This window comes from Uloborus diversus, chromosome 7, assembly GCF_026930045.1.
Source record: "Uloborus diversus isolate 005 chromosome 7, Udiv.v.3.1, whole genome shotgun sequence".
NCBI lineage: Eukaryota > Metazoa > Arthropoda > Arachnida > Araneae > Uloboridae > Uloborus > Uloborus diversus.
In genome coordinates this window covers 6,847,903-6,868,266 of record NC_072737.1, presented here as the reverse complement: position 1 = coordinate 6,868,266, position 20,364 = coordinate 6,847,903, and the positions used below count along the sequence as shown (strand labels likewise).

The window sequence follows — 20,364 nt, the reverse complement described above, 5'->3', positions numbered from 1 at the left end:
TTACTCCAAGTTTGTTGCGAACTGAAGCAAAAAAAAAAAAAAAAACGTTTTATACAGATGAATTTCCCCAATGTTGGACATTTTAATGTGATTCAAAGGTTAACTCGCCAATAGTGGCCAAAATGATTTTTTTTTAAAAAGAAAAGAAAAGCAACCAAATATTTCGCCAAGATGGCGAAAAGCTTGGCGACCAAAAGCTTGGCGATATATGGCCAAGTGTTTGCCAAATTATTACAGCACTTGAGTTTGCATTGAAATTAACAATTATTTCCCCCAAAAAAGGGGCAAAAGACCCCCTTTGGAGCATCCGAATGCAACCAAAAAGGAAGGTGCACAACTAGACCCCACTAGGAGTCTACGTACCAAATATCAAATTACTAGGACATATCGTTTTTGAGTTATGCGAGATACATACGCACATACAAACGTACATACGGACGTCACGAGAAAACTCGTTGTAATTAACTCGGGGATCGTCAATATGGATATTTCGGGTGTTCTATACGTTCTTAGGCATACATCCACGTGTGGTCGGGTTGAAAAAGGGAAAAAAAAAAAAAAAAAAACTCAATATTCATTCCGGGACTAGCAAATTGGAAATTAAGGCCCAGTTTTAAGAGAAAATTTTTTTGCGAATACAATACTTCCTTTACTATTGTAACGGATCCGGCGAGACTTCCAACTTTCTTGAAAGGACGACACAGTTCTTGATAAAAACACAGGAAATTTATTTACACTATGTACAGGAAAGAGCGTCAACAACTGCTAAATTAATCATCAGCAATTAAGCAAATATCACACAACACCGTAAACTCAACGGTTACACACGTATTTACTTCGAAATACGAAAAACAACACAGCGAAATGCCTCGCAATAAACAGAGCTAATGCACTCTCAGTACAAATTCTCAATCGAAACTGAACTCTTTATCATGCATAACGCTTTTTATACACACCGAAAGAGAACTCTCAAATATTCCACAAGATTCCAAATGCTTCTCGAAAATAGTAGACCGTTATTTTATTTCTTCTTTTTATTCATTCACGAATCTTATCAATGAAAAATAGGGGAACCATATACTTCAACCGAATGTATAGGGGCTGTATATTCATTACGGGAAACTATTTACAGGTTACGTTACTACAATAATTACTATTTACAGAATTTGTAACACTATGTAAAAAGGAAGTAAAGACAGTGATCACTCACCAGTGCAAGTGAACTGCTCCGATAGTTCCATCCCACCCTGAGTGGTGCCGAGGACAACCTGTCCTTCAAGTTGAGGGGGCACACGGATGGCAACGCTGGACGCATCGGGCACCCCCATCCCGCAGTCCGTGGCCCGCACGGAAAAGTCGGCCTGCACCAGGCCCGCGTTCAGTAGCGACACGTAGAATTGGATCGTCCTCTGGATGCTGGAGCTCACCACCTTCAAGATCTGGGCGTTCTTCCTGGAAGAAGAAGAGGGCAATGGATTGAAGCTCGCATGACACTTACATTTCTATAAATTGAATCTTTTATGAAACAATGGGTAATAACTTCCCCACAAAATTCAACAAACGTTAGTGTCCGTAACAAACTTTTGACCACCTCCGAGCTTATAATACCTTTTTTAAGGTTGAAAGTTGAAAACAGTACAGGGTGTGGTAAAAAAAAAAACCTCGGACAAAGTTTGCACTATCGATTGGAAGTAAATTAATTTCTTTTTAATGAGTGTCTTTATTTCTTTCTGTCTCTGGCTTCAATTGAAAAATAACTAGTGGTACCCGCACGGCTTTGCCCGTAGTAGAAAAATTAAAAGGTCATTTGGTTCGCCTGTATATTTGCAAATAATGGATGATGAATTTCTCGCCAATTTGCTATGTTCATTTGCTCGCCCATGGTCGCATGTGGTAGTTTACTCGTCCACGATATGGTAATTGGCTAGTCCACGTTATGGTAATTTGTTCCCCCACGTTATAATAATTTGTTCGGTAAAATATTCTTAAAATTGGAATAGAAAAGGAACAAAATCGAATTTTCAAAAAATCGCTTGAAGGTGCTCACCGCTATGCTACGAACATATTCTGTGTCAAATTTCATGAAAATCAGCTGAACGGTCTAGGCGCTATGCGCAGACATCCAGATAGAGACAGAGATCCAGAGACAAAACTTTCAGCTTTATTATTAGTGAAGATATATAATTTATTTCCTAGTTTATGCATTGTTTTTAAGGGTTTTTTTTTTCTCCACAATTTCAAGCAAAAGATCTGCTACTTTAAAGTTGTTTAACCAAGGAGAACAACAGATCTTTTGCTTGACGTGCTTCGGAAAACAGTGTTTGATGCAGTATGCAGTTTCAAGGACTATGAAAATTATAATCGACGTTCCGAAAGCGTACAAAAACGTACAGTGACCACTTCGTTACCGTAAAGCCATCGGAAAGCGAGTTCAATGAAATCCTCTTGTTTCCATGACAAGAGGTCATTAATAAATCAGCAATATGTGACCGATCATTGCGGCTAAGAGTAAAAACCAGAGATCGGACAAAAGTTGGTTTCCACAGTAATTTTTGTACGTAGAAGTTTTAAAAACGTAAAAGTTAGGCAGTACGTTGATCTCATAAAGCAGAAGTTGTATATTCTCCTTCGGAAATTTTTCGAAATTGAAGGTCAAAACATGGGTCCTTTAAGCTGGTTGGGGACATTTGGGAAAAGAAGAAGGTCCTTGGAGCACTGAAACACCCAAAACTTAATTTTAACTATCTTTGGGGATATTTTGGGAAAACGGGGGAAGCTAGAAGAGGGTTCAGGGGCTTTCCCTCGTAAAACCACATTTTAAAGGTTCTTTAGCGACGTTAGAGAAAGGACAGACGAAAAGGTTCCTATTGGAAACTATTTAAAATTGAAGTCCCAAATTTCTTTTGGCTAAGTTAGGAGAAATGGGGCGGGTAAGCCGCTTTTCCTTTGGAATATGTTCAAAATAGAAATTTTCTAAAATGTAATTTTAAGTGAGCTTTGGTAACATTAGGGAGGGGCTTGGGGATCGAGGCTCTCACCCGAAGGTTTTCAGAATTCAATGGCATTAAACCTTAATTTTAGGGTTTCTTTGGTATCACCAAGCAAGTGAGGTCATGACATTTTTTCGGATTATGACATTTTTTTAAAAAATTTTAACAAACTTGCAATCCCTAAATTCTGCCGCCCTAGATGGCGGCACAGGTCGCCTGCCCTAAGAATCGGGCCTTATTACAAGAAGGAAGAATTGAAGTTGAAGTGCCCTTACCCTACGGTCAGAAGGACAATATCGTCTGCGGCCAGTTCTACGGTGATGGTGGTGGTGTGCTTCGAATAGTACTCGAGGAGCAGCCAGTGCTCCATGGTCTCCTTGTTCACACTTATCGGATCCTTGCTAGGAGTCCCGAAATTGTGCAGCATGTATCTGCCTTTCTCCCCCGATTTCCTCTTTTCCTGCAAGTAAGACGTTAAGAGACTGAAGTTTCGGGGACGTTAAATAATTTAAGGATTTTTTATCGAAAGCACGATTTTAGTAACCCATATTCTAATACACTACTGAGTAAAAGCATTGGAAGTTTGAGAAATCTATCATTTCAAGTAAAGTGAGCAAAAAATCAAGAAAATTAAGTAAAAAAAAGGCGATTTTTGAAATTAAACTGATTTTTGTAAGTGCAATTGTGGAAAAGAAGTTCCAGGAAACAATAAGTGGAGTTTGTCACCCCTTGAAATAATGGAAGAAGTGTTGCAAAATCTTATGGGCTTCGGACCTCAAAGAGCGGTCATTGTAATCAAACGAGAGGTGGCCCAAGCATCACATAATATTTTTCGGTTCAATTTCACTTATAATTTTTTCTGCTGAGAGTAACTTGAAATTGTATCATTATTTCATCATTTTTGAGGGGAGCCGAAATAAATTCCAATTTCCGATAACTTGTGAACATTTATTTTTTTACATTATATTTTCAAGAAAAATAAATGTGTGTGTTCAAAACTCAAATCAAATCTTGTCGAGGACACTATACACAACAGTAAAATTCCGGGGAAAAAGTGTGAACTAAATAATAAGAAGTCTTCAAAATACAATATAAAATTATCTATGGATATTGCTTTGAGTAAGCATATGGCCCAGTGGCTATGACAAAAATAAAGTCCAATTTCAACACATTTAAATAAGCTATTTGGTGGTTTTCTAATAAAAACAAGAGAAATAAAGATACTGCTTTCATATTTGATGAATAGAGCATTTTCCGGCAGATATGTCCAGAGAAAAATCTAAATAGTAGCACTTGAATGCCTATTGTAATATACAGCCCGTCGTTTCAACGTTTTCCGGAGGTAGGGGGGGGGGGACTGCATACTAAATGCATTTAAGGGGAAAAAACAATGAAAAAAATCTGAGCACAAATGCATAATTGAATTTTGTTTCCGAAAATCTAGGTTGGAATTGACCTCTTGGATCCACCAAATGACGGGCCTTGTCAAACATGCAAAGAGAATTCAAGAGAGATAAGTACAAGCAGCTTTGGGCATTCTTACGTCATCTTGTTCCCACAGATCCAAAGGTTGATTCTTTAAGCACCTGAAAAGAAAGAAACCATATCGTTGCAAATTAAAAATGATCAATATACTTTGTGCTAATATATGACTAAAATGAAAAACGACATAAATTAAGCACAAAATGTCAAGAAAATGTTGTGATTTATTGAAAATTTGTGCTTTGTGCTGCTTTTCCATTTTAATTATATTGCTGTGTTCCAAAGTTGGATTACCTAGGATTTTCCCCTTTTTTTTTTTTAAAGAAATGGACTCGAGACTCGTTTCTGAAATGACTGACAGGACTCTTATTTCGCATTCGGAAAATATTCAAACCCTTCTAAGGATAATACTGATCATCATGAATGGAGTGATATTTGCCACTTAAATGATTATCCTATACTTTGTTAACAGATAAAATAAACTCGAAGTAAGCAAACGGGTAGACAGAAAGTTTGCCACTATGCCACTTTTGGGTACTTTCTCCGTAATAAGAAAAAGTAAACTTAGTAATATTCGCATTTGCCGTCTGCTAGGCACCATTCTTTCGTGTCCAAACCAAACAACTGATTGACGTCGCCGACTGACGCATTTCTATGTCTTTATCTATACTTCATTCACGGGAAAGATAGACTAGATGTAATTAAAGAACCGTGCCATTTGGCGGCCTCAATCACGTGTTTAGCTTGGGCAAGATCAAATTGGTGTAAAGCAGACGGCGAAATGAGAATCATAAATGTATTGGCTATCATTTTTTTTTTTAATTCAATAAATAATCCCTTAAAGTGGCAGAGCGGCAAACTTTCTAGAAACCTTTTTGTTTACTTTCGGTGTATGTATTCCGTGAAGAGAGTGTAGTCTATCTACTCTGTGAATGCAGTACAGCGTTGGGAAAAAGAAATGACACTAGTACAGTGAAACCTGTGTAAGTTGACCACTTGTGGTGCACTACTTTAGTGGTCAACTTAAACAGCTGGTCAACTTACAAGGGTGGTCCACTGTACAGGTTTTACTGTATGAATAAAATGTGTTGAGCTACTAATTTCTTCAAAATGAATTAGCCTCAGTTAACTCCTTCCGTTGACTTTATCGAGGTAGTGAGAAGCAAAAGGATATAAAAGGGCCAAAATTTAAAAAAAAAAATGGAAAATTCAATACAAATAGTAGGAGAATCTCTCCTTTGTTTTTGAAAAGGAGATGGTACTAGTAGCCCTCGTAGATGCTGCTATATACAGCATGATTTAGATAAAAATTTAATGAATGCCTTACCTAGGATCTGAATTTTTAACGTGTTTTACACAAAACTTTGTAAGTTCCACTCAACAAACGTTGTTCTGTACAAACTTTGTAAATTGAAAAGTTAAAAAATTTCAATAAACTATCAAGTGTTTGAACCGTTCTGTTGAAAAAAAAAATAAGTAAAAAAAAATGGTTTAAGCTGCTATGGCGTCACAGAATGCGCATTTTTATTACAACTTGATTTATCTAATGCCCACTGAACAGTTGTTTTATTAACTATTTTTCTCCCGTACTTGATGGTTTGTTCCTTCAGCCATACTCAAAGAATAAAAAGCGTCCTTAGATATTAAGTATAAAAATCTAACTATTCATCTAGAACAAACGGGAAATCCCGCTGCAACATCCCCCATATGAAAAAGAATAAAACAATCGAAAGGATATCATTTAGAAAAATGATAAAGGTAAAAACATTTCTCTGAATAAGCGAAAATCGCCCATCCCTTCCCGCCCCCCTCCCGATGTAAAATAAACACATTCTTCAACTAAAATGATTAAAACTCTTTAAAAACGAAAAAAAATCTTTGCAATTTGAAATATTTCACCAAATAAACAAAAAATACAATAAATTACATTAATAGTAGCTTTAAAATGTAAACAAATGATCACGCAACTCTATTGTTTATAGCCAAAGTCGCCAAGCCACCACGTTACTGTAATCCAGACGATCAGTGAGCGAAGCCAACTCCGACCGATTAGCGGTCCGATCTTTTGAACGAAAACTTTTTAAACTTCATACATTGCCTAATTTGTTCTTTCCACCAAGGATAAAGATCTTCTGCTGCACTGATCTTTTGTGTACAGAACTACCCTGTTGTAATTTATCTGGACGAAAATAAAACTTGTTTCGTCTTTAAATTCCATCATCTTTTCCTTTAATAATGCACTGATTACTTAAATAATCCTTAAAATATTCTTGACATTGATGCCAAAAATTAGATGGATTTCAGCCGAGAAGCAAATGTTGCTAGGTATGGTACTTTCTGATCATTTGGTTAGGAAAACCCAAAGCACCGATCCGGTCACATGGTTCAACTACGACGACAGACCACACGCTTTGCGTGAACCTTCCAGTACTTTACTTTAAAATATATCACGGGACCTAAAATAGTTGCTTTCAAGAAATGAAGGCTTCACTCTGTCTCTCTCTATGTTTTATCTATTCTCAATTGACACATCACAGTAGGAAATTCCATTACAAAAAGCTGAGCTGGTTTTCTTAATATCCTTTGGCAACGGGTTAAATATTTATTTCAGTTCTCTCTCAACCACAGGTTAAAATAAATATTAATTACTAGCAGTACCCGCACAGCGATGCCCGTGCTAAAAATTTAATGGAAGTCCGTTGAATAAAAAAAAAATTGACGCTCCCTCCCCGTCTGATGTTAAATGATCATTTTTCTTTGTATAAAATCCGTGCACACCTTTTCAAAAAGAATAAACCTATTAAAGTTTCTTTGGAATTTAAAACTTTTCGTCAAATCATTAAATTAGATTTACAATTGCGTTAAAACTCTATTTAGCGAGTGAAGCGGTTTTTACTTCAATTTAAAATATTTCGCCAAATAAACAAAAAAAGACATCAAATAATATCTTTAAAATGTAAAAATAGTTCCGCAACTCTATTGTTTATCACCAAACTCGCACAGCAACCACGCTATCATAATCCATCCGTCTAACGAAAAAAAAAAGGAAGAAAAAACATCCAGTGGAACATTCAAAAGTCATCGTCAGAAAAAAGGAAGAAAATGTAGAACAATTCACTCGGATAAAAACAAATCAAAAGTTTCTATTCTTTCAAAACAAATCACCAAAACAATGAATTACATTTACGGTTGCTTTAAAACAATAATCCTAGACTGAACCTGCTCAGCGCCTAACGTGCCAAGCGACCACGCTACCGGAACCCAGCCCTTTTGCGAGTGAAGCGGATGTTTTTTCTTTGGCAATAATAAATGTTTCGCCTAACAAACAAAAAAGTATAAAATCACATTAACAGTAGCTTTGAAATCTTTATATATTGAGAGCTGCGTTGCCCGGCTTTGCTCGGTCTACCTTGAAAATAAAAATTGTGTCAAGTGACATATATTCAACAATCAGGCTTATATAAAAGAAAAAAAAACACAATGCACAATTACCCTTCCAAACAATGACGATGGATATTAAAATACTTTTAAGAAAATAAAATGCGAAAGATGGACTTTTTAAAAGCGTAACCATGGAAACACGAAATAAAAAAAGTTTAAGAAATTAAATGCAAAATAAGGAAAGAAACAATGGATTCAAAAAGCGTAACTGTGGAAACGCAAAATTAAAATGGTTGGCAACCTGAATCAAAATGATTTTTCGAATTTGACTTAAAAACTATTGTAACTTTTTTCCCTTTGAAGATAGAAGCTAAGTTTTTCTACCATAGGTCGATACAGATCTGAAGTAAAAAATGTCGCTTTTTCCAATGGTGTCAAAAAGAAAACTGTGGGACAATTCCTTCACTTTTTATTGATAGATTTAATGAAGAAAATAGTGCTTAAATTTCAGCTAAGCCTAAAAAAGTTCGAGCTAAAAGCGCAAATTCTTCCGCCGTAATTAAGTTAGAGCATTGAAACAAACTGTTTAGAACGCGGATAATTCTACCTTTTTGAATGATATATAATATTAATGTGTGCAAGTAATTTTTCTCTCCCATATTCGGCAATTTATGTGAAATTGTGGCCTAAATTGGAATTAAAAAAAAGAACTGTTTATCGGATTTTTTTCGAATTATAACCCATGTCACACAGTAAGAAAGCACCTTTCATATAGTGAAGGAATTTTTCAAATAGGTGCATTGGTGCCGGAGATCACCTCGAACATATAAACATACAAAAATACGCCCTCTCTCCTTATAATATTAGTATAGATTTGGGAGGTATAACCATCCAATGTGTAAATTAATTAATTGATTAACAAAAACGTTTCCGATTCGACCCATCGCGCTTCGAAACCATGCTTGCCAACCCTTAATTACACACAAAAATTTTGATCAAAATCGGTCCAGCCGTTTAAAAGCCTTATGGTGACAAACATCCGCACAGAATATTTTTATATATTAAGATTTGCATCCCTTTGCTTCTCACTGTCTCATCTGTTTTTTTTTTTAAATCACGGAGTCTTTCTGAGGACACCCTGGAAATAAAAACAGATGGATACGTAAAAAATGCCCGGAAAAAAAGTGAAGCTTAATTTTCGAAAGGGGGGGAATACTCACGTGCCAGCCTCCTTTTCACATCTCTGCTCCTGATTGGCGAATCCGACGTAAGAGACTCCCGCCACGTCGCACTCCGCGCCGTCGGGGTTGATCAGGTTCCTTGGCAGGAGGAGGTAATCGGGAGCTCCGTTCTGTCGAAAAAGAGAGAAATTCACTCAGTCCGATCCACTTCACTGTTGCTTGCCAGCCAGGATGGCAATTTGTTGTGCGCTGCTTCCCTTTTCCAACTGTACCATAATTTGGTGTGAAGTCCGACTTCCACAGTACACACATGCCATAAAGACCCGTTTATAGGGTAGGCAACCACTCACAGCATACCAACACATTCACACAAAGGAAGGACGAGGACAGGAGAGCGAAAGTACATCCATGACCGAGCCGAGATTCGAACCCGGACCTTCCTGTCGCGGTCAAACTTCTCTGACCACTAGACAAGGTAGACGGCATTCACTTCACTCCACGTATTGAATCAGCGACTTACTCCACTCGGTAACAAAAACCGTAATATCCGTTAATTTGGAAACGTCTGTCTACCAGCGAACTGAATTAAGCCGCTGATTCACGCAGAAAGTGAATCTGGATAAGGGAAGCAATATTACCTTTCCAATCCAGTAATAATAAATAGTAGTCCGACCTAGTCCTAGATTACAGTGGTGTAGCGAGAAAAAATCCTTGGGGTGTTTTTTTTTTTTTTTTTTTTTTTGAAGTTTAAAGTAAAGCCATGCCCTCAAGTTTATACACACACACACACACATATATATATATATATATATTACTCTTTATCAACTAAACAACAAAGGACATTATAAACGAATTTGCTCTTTGAAAATACCTTAATCAATACTGCCCCGTCATAAGAAAGAAAGCCCTGTCTCCAAGAGAAAAAATGTTGCGCAAAACAGGAAGCATAAAAGCTATTATATTAAATAAAAATCTTTTAGCTCATGAACAGAACCCTTCAGGTTCGACTGAAAAATGAATTCTTGGGGTTCATGGGGGGTGGGGGGGTTCTGACCCCCCTATCCCCCCCTCCCCCCATGGCTACGCCACTGCTAGATTATACCGAAAAATTGAAAATCTAAATTAGCCTCCAGTGACCAATAGACACTTTTAGTTTAGTAGCCACTGTTTAACCACCAGTAGCCACTTCATCCAGGACTTTCATTTTTCAAACGAAAACATTGGCATATGAGACATGCAGGATTAAACCTACGAATATTTCTTCTCAAAGGAAATAACGGTAGTTTAGAGTAAATACTACTCCAACCATCATTTTTTAATGACGATATGGAATATCAAATGATTCATTTTAGAACAATTTTTACAACATATCCTACGTGAAATGAAATTAATATGACACGTTTTCAAAAACAAGCAGTGAAATAAAAACAATTTATCAGTGGTCGGTTCAGTATTTTATTTAGTTGCCAGTAAGATCTTAAGTCAGCGAGTAATGAGTGATTATTTTCAAGTCCACCCTATATCCATTCATTAGACCCTCCGAATACACTCGAAGTACATGGCGATTAAATCTGTTGTTTTTAACTTCTCGTGGGTTGGTCGCAGAGCTGTGATCTTGGGTACAAGAGACACCGGAAAATTGTCCCTTCACTTCAGATTTTTGTCAAGAGATTAGATGGCTGTTGGTGACATCTCTCGACGGTCAAATCATCTATCAGTCATAGGTCGGTAGAAATCATGGTCGCCCAACTAGGTGTCTCCTTACAAATGGCGATTGTAAAGTTTCAAAGCGCAGTCCTAACGATAACGTTCATAAGCACTCCTTTACAAAAAAAAATATAAACACCACAAAAAAAAAGGACCCACAACTACGCGGAACTCGACAGGAGCTACAAAGAGTTTTCAGATTTTAAGAGGGGTCGGGCTTTAGAGCAAAATAAAAGGTCTTGAACAAACTGATCGACCGTCATATTCGTCAAAGTAATGGGTGGCTGTTGCCCGTTGTTGTAACCAGCAGTGGCATGCACAGAAATTTTGGGGTTCGTTCCAAATGACTTTTCCGGAAAAATATTGGGCCCCCTTCAGACTCGGGTCCGGGCCAACAGGTGTGCCTTCTCCCCTCCCCCCGACACAGCAAAGCACAATCAGCTGTTGTAGAGGCTCATGACATTCACGCGCCATTTACACTATCAACGTTTCGCAGCAATTTGCTTACTTACAGAGATCTCGGGATGCACTGAAATACAGTCTGACCACCGACTAGATGAAAGGCAAACTTCCGGTTTACAGGCGGAAATGGACGCATCTATTAGTTTTCAGGGTTTCCAGACGTATGTTAGTCTCGAAATTAAGCAGAGTCTCGTTCAAATGAGCGGAACGCTCGCATCAAATTTTCACTTTTCCCCCTCATTCAGACTCGTCTTTACTTGACATTTGCCAATTCCATATACTTCGTGGGCAAACTGTACTATTCGTTCATTTCGGTCATCACCATTCATGCGACAGGACAACACGAATTCAGGCAACACGAAAGAGAGGAAACTTACCTTGATGACTTGGGGCAGTTTGTTCAGTTCGACGGAGGGCATCGGTTGGGGGATGAGAAGGCGATTGTTGGACGCGGATATCAGGACGGTGCTGTTCTGAGGACTGGCGGTCCTATATCTGGCAGAGATCTAGAAGAACGAAAGGAACGAAAATCAATTTCTTGAGTTATGAGTGCCCTCTGACTTGACTCGGTACGGAATTTGCTCACCTTCGTTCTATAGAAAAACTTTTCGTTGTTTTTTTGCAGGTCATGACAGCCATATCAGTTGCTCCAAAACAGTGTTTCTTAATTTATTTAATACTAGTGATACCCTCACGGCTTTGCCCGTAGTTGAAAATTGAAAGGTTATTTGGTTCGCCTGTATATTTACAAATAATGGATGATGAATTTCCCGCCAATTGTCTATGTTCATTTGCTCGCCCACGTTACGGTTCTACGATATGATAATTCGATAATTTACTCTTCCACGTTGTGATAATTTGCTCGGAGAAATGTTCTTAAAATTGGAATAGAAAAGGAACAAAATCGAATTTTCGAAACATCGCTTCGAGGTGCACACCCCCATACTACAAACTAATTCTGCGCCAAATTTCATGAGAATCGGCCGAACGGTTGAAGCATCACAGAGATTCAGACAGAGATCCCGACATTTAAACAGAGAGACTTTGAGCTTTATTATTAGTAAAGAAAACATAAAGATAAAGAAGTGGAACCCATGGCCCCACAAGCTGGCGCTGACAATTTCGACCTTGACAATTTATGACTTTTCTGTGTTAAACTGATGCAACTTATGATCTGCTATGTATCCACCAATCAATGTCAACGTTTCAAAGTTTGCTTATTTTTGATTGGACGTCGCCCATTGTGACCCCAAGAGCGCTGATAGGAACCCCTGCTTCCACCAATCAAGGGCGACGTAACAGAAACAAGGATTCCCTGTAGCGCCCTCTTTGTTGCCATGAGTTTCGTCCATTGTCACGGCCTGTAAGAATTAAGTCGGGCCATGGTGGAACCCTTTTGAGTTTCGACTTTTTTCGTGGAACCCCTGTTTTTTCCTCAATAGCATTTGCTTGCATGCAGCGCTCTAGGAATGGTTTATTTTCAAATAAAGAGCTTTTCAATCCTCTATTGATGCATGATATTTTCTAAGCCGTTTATTCGGAAAATAATCATTAAACACTTCACTCAAACCTTAGTTTTTTTTATAAGTGACTAGTTTAAATGTTTTGAAATTTAAAGAAAAAAAAAAAACATGAAGAAATTGAAGTTTCGTGGAACCCTTAAGTGATTTCCATGGAATCCTGATGTTCCGCGAAACACTATTTAAGAAACGCTGCTCTCTCTAGAAGACTGTTGTGAAGGTTTTGTAACACCATAGCGTACGGCTGTCCCGCTATTCAAAAAAAAAAAAAAAAAAGCGCAACAAGTTAACTGTCCCCTCGTGGAAACGTCGTATTTACTTTTTTTTTACATCAAAAGAACATAAAAGAAAGCATTGAATTTGAAAATTTCCTATGGCTAGATGTTGAAGAAATGTCACGCTTTAAGAGAAGCTTAGCCTATATTGATCATTTTTGTAAAATGTCTGTTCTGTGCATGTGTGCCTGCATATGGGTGAATACCTTTTTGTAAAATGAGTGGGGAGGGGCGGGGGTTGTTCTAGCTCAAATAAGATCTCATAAACTTTGAAATTTTGCTCCATCCGATGATCTGTTATTTAAAGTGAAACGTCCCCCTCCTCACACTTTTTAATTCCAAAGTGATTATAATTACAATAACTCCTATGTTAGCATCTGTAACGTTCCCTATCTATTTCTTTATAACACAACATTACCGATTTGCCTCACCTCCTCCCACGAACAGACGGCAATAAGCCTTAAGAAAAGCAAACACGATTAAGAATAGTAAGAGCCCTTGAAAAAAGCTTTTACTTGGATTACTTACTAAGTATAGAAAGTTTTAAAAGTCCTTATTATTAAACTTAGATCGTTTTTGCTGTCGGGCAAAAGAGGAATTAGTTATTTACTCAACGTTCAATGAAGATTTTATATTAAAACGACATCTATGCAAAGAGATGTTTCTTTCGCCTTGAGGTTAAATTTTCAAACGAAACTTAGAGCATGGCCCCACTGAATTCTTATCAGCCGTGACAACCGCTGAAACTCGTGGCAATAAAGAGGGCGCTACAGGGAACCCCTGTTTCCGTTACGTTGCCATTGATTGGTGGATGCAGGAGTCCCGCTCAGCACCTCTTGTGGTCAAAATGGGCGACGTCCAATCAAAAATAAACAAACTTTGAAGGGTTGACGTTGATTGGTGGATGCATGAGCTGCATCGGTTTAGCACAGAAAAGTCATAAACTGTCAAGGCCCGTTAAGCGTCAGGGCCATTTAATGGGGCTGTGCTTAGAGATTGTTTGTTTTAGCTAAAGTGAAGTGAATTCAAAGCAGAAGGAAACAGCAGACGATTTTATTTTTCAGATAAATGCTGGTTCAATTTCTAATTAACTTCATCATTACTTGGACTAACATTCCTTAATTCTGCTTTTGTCAACGATTAAAAAGCTGACACAAAGACAAGGCCAGTTTGGCAAAAACTTAAAAAAAAAAAAAAAAAAAAATTTGAATTTTGTCACCTTGAATTCAAATTATGTTTTTCGCAATCACGAGTGTGTGTGTATATGTAGGCGTGTGTGTTTGTGTGTGGGGGTATGTGTGTCTGTGTGTAGGGGGTATGTGTGTTTGTGTGTAGGGGGTATGTGTATGTGTGTAGGCATGTGTGCTTGTGTCTGTGTGCAGGTATGAGTGTGTGGGTAGTTGTGTGTAGGTGTGTGTGGGGGGGGGTATGTATATGTGTGTGTGTAGGCATATGTGTTTGTGTCTGTCTGCAGGCATGAGTATGTAGGTAGTTGAGTGTATGTGAGTGTGTAGGTGTGTGTGTTTGTGTATGTGTGTAGGTGTATGTATGTGTGTGTAGTTGTATATATGTATATGTGTGTACGTGCGTGTATGTATGCGTGTAAGTGTAGGATATTGACGAAACCTGGAGACGGTTTTCGCTAGAGGTGCAGCATCGTGAGGAGCCGGTCGACGGTGATGCTGCGGAGGGTGCTGGTGGGAAAATAAAATCATAGGAACGCCAAAAACAGTCAAGTGAGAACAATAAGCAATCGTGATTGCTCAAAAACAGAGTTCTTTCTCACCGTGCTGTTCGCGTCCATCTGGAAGGGGGTTTTGGTGCTGAGGGCGAAATCTTCGTCGTGGGTGAGGGCCACCCACACCGAGGAGCCGTTCGTCAGGTGGCGCTCGTTGTACACCTGCAAGTACACATCGTGCATGATCACCGGATCCGCCAAGGCGCTCACCGTGAACCTACCAGAAAAGACAGTCATTTTACAAACGTAATTTCATTAATTGTTAAGAACAGTAAACTCCCGATTATCCGCGGAATAGGGCGGCACAATAACCGCAGATAAGAGGAAACCGCGGATAATTCGAAAAAAATTTGAATTTTTGGCATCTTGAATTCAAATTATGTTTTTCGCAATCAGGAGCGTGTGTGTATGAATGCGCGTGTGTGTTTGTGTAGGAGCATGTGTGTGGGTGCGTGTATGTATGCATGTGTGTGCGTGTTGTGTATTCAGTGCTGTGTGTGTACGCGCGTGTGTGTGTAGGCGATCGTGTGCGTGTGTATGTAGGCATATGTGCTTGTGTCTGTGTGCAGGCATGAGTGTGTATGTGTGTGTGTGTATGCGTGTGTGTGTAGGATATGGACGCAACCTGGAGACGGTTTTCGCAAGAGGAGGAGCATCGTGAGGCCGGTCGACGCGACGGTGGTGCTGGCAGAGGGTGCTGGCGGGAAAATAAAATGATAGGAATTCAAAGTAGTCAAATGAGAACAATAAGCAATCGTGATTGCTCAATAATAGTTAAAAACGATACTTATTGAAAATAATAGTTAAAAAATATTAATAGCATTCACGCATACATTTAAATTATAACTAAAAACATTGCTACAATTCATCTACTAATAATGAATGTAAAAAATATACGTCAAATATAAAAGCGAACAATAACAATCATTCTCACTTTACTTCCTTGCACTAAGTGTAGGACCCAGCGCAAAGTTATTGTACATGTTTAAAAAAAACCTGCAATGCAGTTCTCTATAAATGTTGGAAAATATCTAAGAATTGATTAAAATAATCAAAAATTCAAACAAAATACTTACTTATTTAAGAAGTACTGCTAACGCGTTCACACCGATCTCTGTTTAGCTATAAAAACGAGCTGATGTGAGCATCACATGACTTCCTTATACACAAATTTTATGCTATTTCCTAATTATTGGCAAATTTAATGTGATTCAATTGTTAACTCTCAAAACATCACCAACAATATCCCAATTGAAACCAGATTTAGAAACAAAAAATCGCCAAATTTGTCGCTAAGTCAGCGACAAAACTTGGCGACCAAAAGATTGGTGATACATCGCCAAGTGTCCGCCAAATTGTAACACCACTTGAGTTTGCATCGAAATTAACAATGATTCCCCCCCCAAAAACAGGTGCAAAAGACCCCTTTAGAAACACCCGAATGCAACCAAAAGGGGAGGTGCACAACCAGACCCCACTAGGGGTCTACGTACCAAATTTGAACTTTCTAGGACATACCGTTTTTGAGTTATGCGACATACATACGCACATGCACACATACGTACATACGCACATACATACGTATATAGAGACGTCACGAGAAAACTCGTTGTAATTCAATCGGGAATCGTCAAAATGGATGTTTGGGCGTCTATATGTCCTTAGGTATATATGCACGTGTGGTCGGGTCGAAAAAGAAAAACTCAATACTCATTCGGGGGTGAGCAAAATGGAAATTAAGGTCCATTTTCGAGTAAACATTTTTTCGCGAATACAATACTTCCTTTTTTGGTAAAGGACGTAAAAATCGATTATTTAACAGACGACTGAAGAAGTCGTGTGGTCTGTACATCAGATTCTACTTTTTCCTTTTCCAGGTAGGTGAGAGCATTCTATATCTAGTTCACCACGGGGGAGGGGGGACGTAGTAGGTAAGGTGGATCCTGAAGAGTAATATGTATCAAGAAACATTGACTCACCATATATCGCTGAACTGTAAACAGTGGGCGCTCGCCTTGTAGGTCTGTTTTTCGAAGTCAACAGGTTCGTCCAACTTCAGCGAGCAATCTTGACCCCCACGCACTTGCTTCTTTTGAACTGGCTCCTCGGGGCAGAAACAGCAAAAACCCTGCAATAGGTATGACAATTGCAACTAAAATAGAGTTGATGGGTAAGTCTCCCAGAAATTTATAAGGTGTCCGAATGTACGTGGGTATTTTTAAAGTAAGGTAACAGGAACTTTGATGGATGCGCAGATTCTATCTGCATGAATAAAAATCACGCTGAAGTAGGCTTGCTGATTTCTGAAATGTTCAACCGGGATTCCGGAATACCTCCCCCTTCCCCCTCGTAGCAAGTATTCAAAAGGGAACACACCCCTGGCTGATTTTTATCGTGTCCTACCCTTAACCAGGGGTAGTAATAAATGGCACAAGCAGATAAATTTAAACATTTTATTTCTTACATGTTTAAATATTTCTTCTTACTTTTGTAAGAAGAGTACTTTGAATGAGAAATAAAATTTTGATCATTTTTTTACATGTATTTTTATTCGCTAAGACTTTTTTTAGAAAGTCTTTTTTGGTTTTTATCTTGTAAAAATCCTCACAGGCAGATCCTTTTAGTAATTTTACAAGTCTATGTTTCAAATGACAAAGCAATTATCCTAAATAATCCTCCACAGTTTATTATTTTTGGACTTTTTTGGTCATCTGTAATCAAATTTATCTTTTCCGGGACGTGAAGTAAACTGGCCGGGACACCGGGATTTTGTCTGAAAACCGGGACGTCTGGCAAGCCTATGCTGAAGATAACGAAGATTATCAGAGATTTCCAGCGGGGCTGGTGGATGGAACTGGGCGGTCATTCCAAGCTCGTCAGCTTGCGAGATCGAGATTTTCGCTCACGTGATGGATTGTGACGTAGAAATGTCGCAAAGTAGTATTCTAATCTACTCGAAGCTAACTGCAAGCTAAGTTCGAGTAGATTAGAATAATACTTTGCGACATTTCTACATCACAGCCGATCACGTGAGCGAGAATCTCGATCTCGCAAGCTGACGAGCTTGGAATGACCGCCATGGGTGTCCACTATAACGGAACAAAATGTCAGTTAGAAGATGGCTGCGTTAACTGAAACATGGCACGCCATTGAAATAAGAAGTGCAATAAGGCTTTTGCCTTCGGAAAAGTGAATGCTTTCTTCTGAGAACATAAGGAGAACTTAGGAGGAAGTGCAACAGTGTAGCCGGTCCTTTTTTCTTTGTCACGTGACAGATTTTACAGGTTGGGTTATGGTACCATAATGGTCCGCGCGATTGGCGAAAAGTAATGGAGATGGCGGATTATTTTATCCTTTAATGTCACTTTTATATAATTTAATGCCGTTTCTATTTATCTGGAGGATTTTTACATAGTTTAAAAGATTTTCAATGGTTTTTCATGGTATAATTACAAGGATTTATTAAAAAAAAACTTTTACATTTTAATGGAATCTTTGAAATGGCTGTACTGCCAAAGGTTTGCAAAAACTATCCACGAACACATTACAGTAACTCTGCCAGCTTTCGCATTCCACTTGGCGCGATAGATTGTCCCGTGCAGGGCCTGATTACTGAAAAGGCCAACTAGGCCGTGGCCTAGGGCCCCCAAATGGCTAAAATTGTTTTATCCAATGGCTAAAATTGAAAAATTACAGGAGGCCAAAAAATTATTTGGCCTTAATCGAGCCCTGGTCTCGTGAGAATAAAAAAAAGCTGTTTCATGGTGCACTGTTAAAACTACAGGATGCATTCGGCACCTTTCAGGGGAGAAACGCTTGTTCACCAGCGGCACCCGATACGGAGCCGAAATCGCACCTCTAAATAGGGTGAAAAACAGGCACCTTTTAAAAACTAGACAGCCGGAGTGAAAAAAAGGATCCTTCGGAGAGAGAAATGGCACCCTTACTATAGATCCTCCTCCCCCCTCCCCCGTATTGTGTGCGTTTTTAAATACAGTTGTGTACCTTTTTTTTTTTTTTTAGTTTTGTTTTGATCTATGATATTCTACGTTTTGGACATTTTTCACATTGAACTCGGTATTGGAAATGATTAAAACATGTAATTACAGCATTTGATCGTATTTCAGAGTTTTCAACATAGTTAAGAAGTGCTCATAGCGTTAATTCATCTGATCGTGCTCTAACTCAGTGTTTCTCAACCTCTTTTGACCCACGGGCGCGGTAAAAGCAAATGAAAAACTTTGCGGACCGGTGAAATCTTTATCGTTTTCTTAAAGAATCATAAAATAAATAATATGAATAATAACTCTGGGGTCGTTAAAAAACATGTGAAAAAATTCAGGGTTCTGATGTTTTTTTTTTTTTTTACAAAAAGTAATGTTAAAAATTAATAAAACAATAAATATCTACCCCTTCACTTGTATCAAAGATCTGTCACAAATACGTTATAATTTAAAAACGAGTAATTATTTAAAACATGTGAGGAATTATACATTTACTAAAACTTGACGTATTCCGAAAATGAAGCATAGCTGTACTTATGGATTATTTAAATGATGAGCCAAAAATATTCAGGGATATTACAATTACGGAAAAACAAAATCGTTTCATAAACGTTAATCAAGAGTAACAAAAGAAACTGCACATAAAGTTTTTCAACAGTTAAATAAAAAAACCAAAAGAAAGTTCTAACGCTTTCGAGGACTGCTAACAGGAAATGATTCTAACACTTGAATGAAAAAGCAAAAAAAAGAAAAAAAGAGCTAGACTGAGAGAGATTTTTTTTTTTCGCTATCTTTATGTTATAATCTACGAAGCACAAGAAACATTTTTATTAAGGTTATTTTGGTGACTAATAAAAGCTGCTTATCGAGTATTCAAGAAAATAATGACAGATATTTTTAGTAGCGTTTTGAATGATGGAAATTTCACGATAGTAACGGTAAACGAGAACTAGAAGACTAACGGTTACTGTGAAAAGCAATAAATGCACTTTTAAACACTTAACTATGTTTGAAAGCCCTAAAAGCTACAAAGTGATCAAAAGCTGTACTTACTTGTAATTTCGGATAATTAATCCTAGAAAAGTTGGGTTTTAATCCAATAGTGTACTTCATTCAATGTGAAAGACACACAAACGCAATCATCATTTGTCCGCCATATTGAGGTGGTTGAATGTATGTCTAAGGCAAAAAGCGCATGCGCAATGAGTCTTTCTGCGATTGCATGGTGTTCTGGCTCCTCTGCTCTATTTTCTAGCCTGTGATGCACCTTCAGGCACTATGCTTTCACCTTAGAGGGAATATTTTCACTCGTCTGGAACCCCTGCTTTTAACAGTGTGGTATCTAGGAAGCAACAATGTTCCTTTCGTGACAACAGTGGTGTAAACAACCAACGGCTAGCGAACTATATTTGGCCAGAAACTGATCTATATGGCTCGTTGTTATATTCAATTCTACAAATCGTAAAATAATCTGAAATCTTTCAAAACAGCCGAGAATCTTCATTCGGCAATACGAAATAATTGCTGCAGCATTTGAAACTGAATACAGTGAACCCTGTGAATAACAATACTGTCTATAATAATAAACCCGTCCATAACGACATTTTCTTTGGTCCCAGCAAAA

At 38.2% G+C, this 20,364-nt stretch overlaps 1 protein-coding gene across 1 annotated transcript in view; it reads right to left on the bottom strand.

Annotated features, from left to right (window-relative positions):
* The window catches only part of LOC129226207 (hapless 2-like), a 50,992-nt gene that overhangs the window by 14,808 nt on the left and 15,820 nt on the right, over nt 1–20,364 (bottom strand). Inside the window, exons 4-10 of the mRNA XM_054860807.1 lie at nt 16,716–16,864; nt 14,785–14,953; nt 11,581–11,709; nt 9,074–9,204; nt 4,534–4,576; nt 3,266–3,450; nt 1,211–1,452 (exon numbers count right to left, since the gene is read on the bottom strand). Of these exons, the coding sequence (XP_054716782.1) occupies nt 1,211–1,452; nt 3,266–3,450; nt 4,534–4,576; nt 9,074–9,204; nt 11,581–11,709; nt 14,785–14,953; nt 16,716–16,864 (1,048 nt within the window). The remainder of the gene's footprint in view (nt 1–1,210; nt 1,453–3,265; nt 3,451–4,533; nt 4,577–9,073; nt 9,205–11,580; nt 11,710–14,784; nt 14,954–16,715; nt 16,865–20,364) is intronic.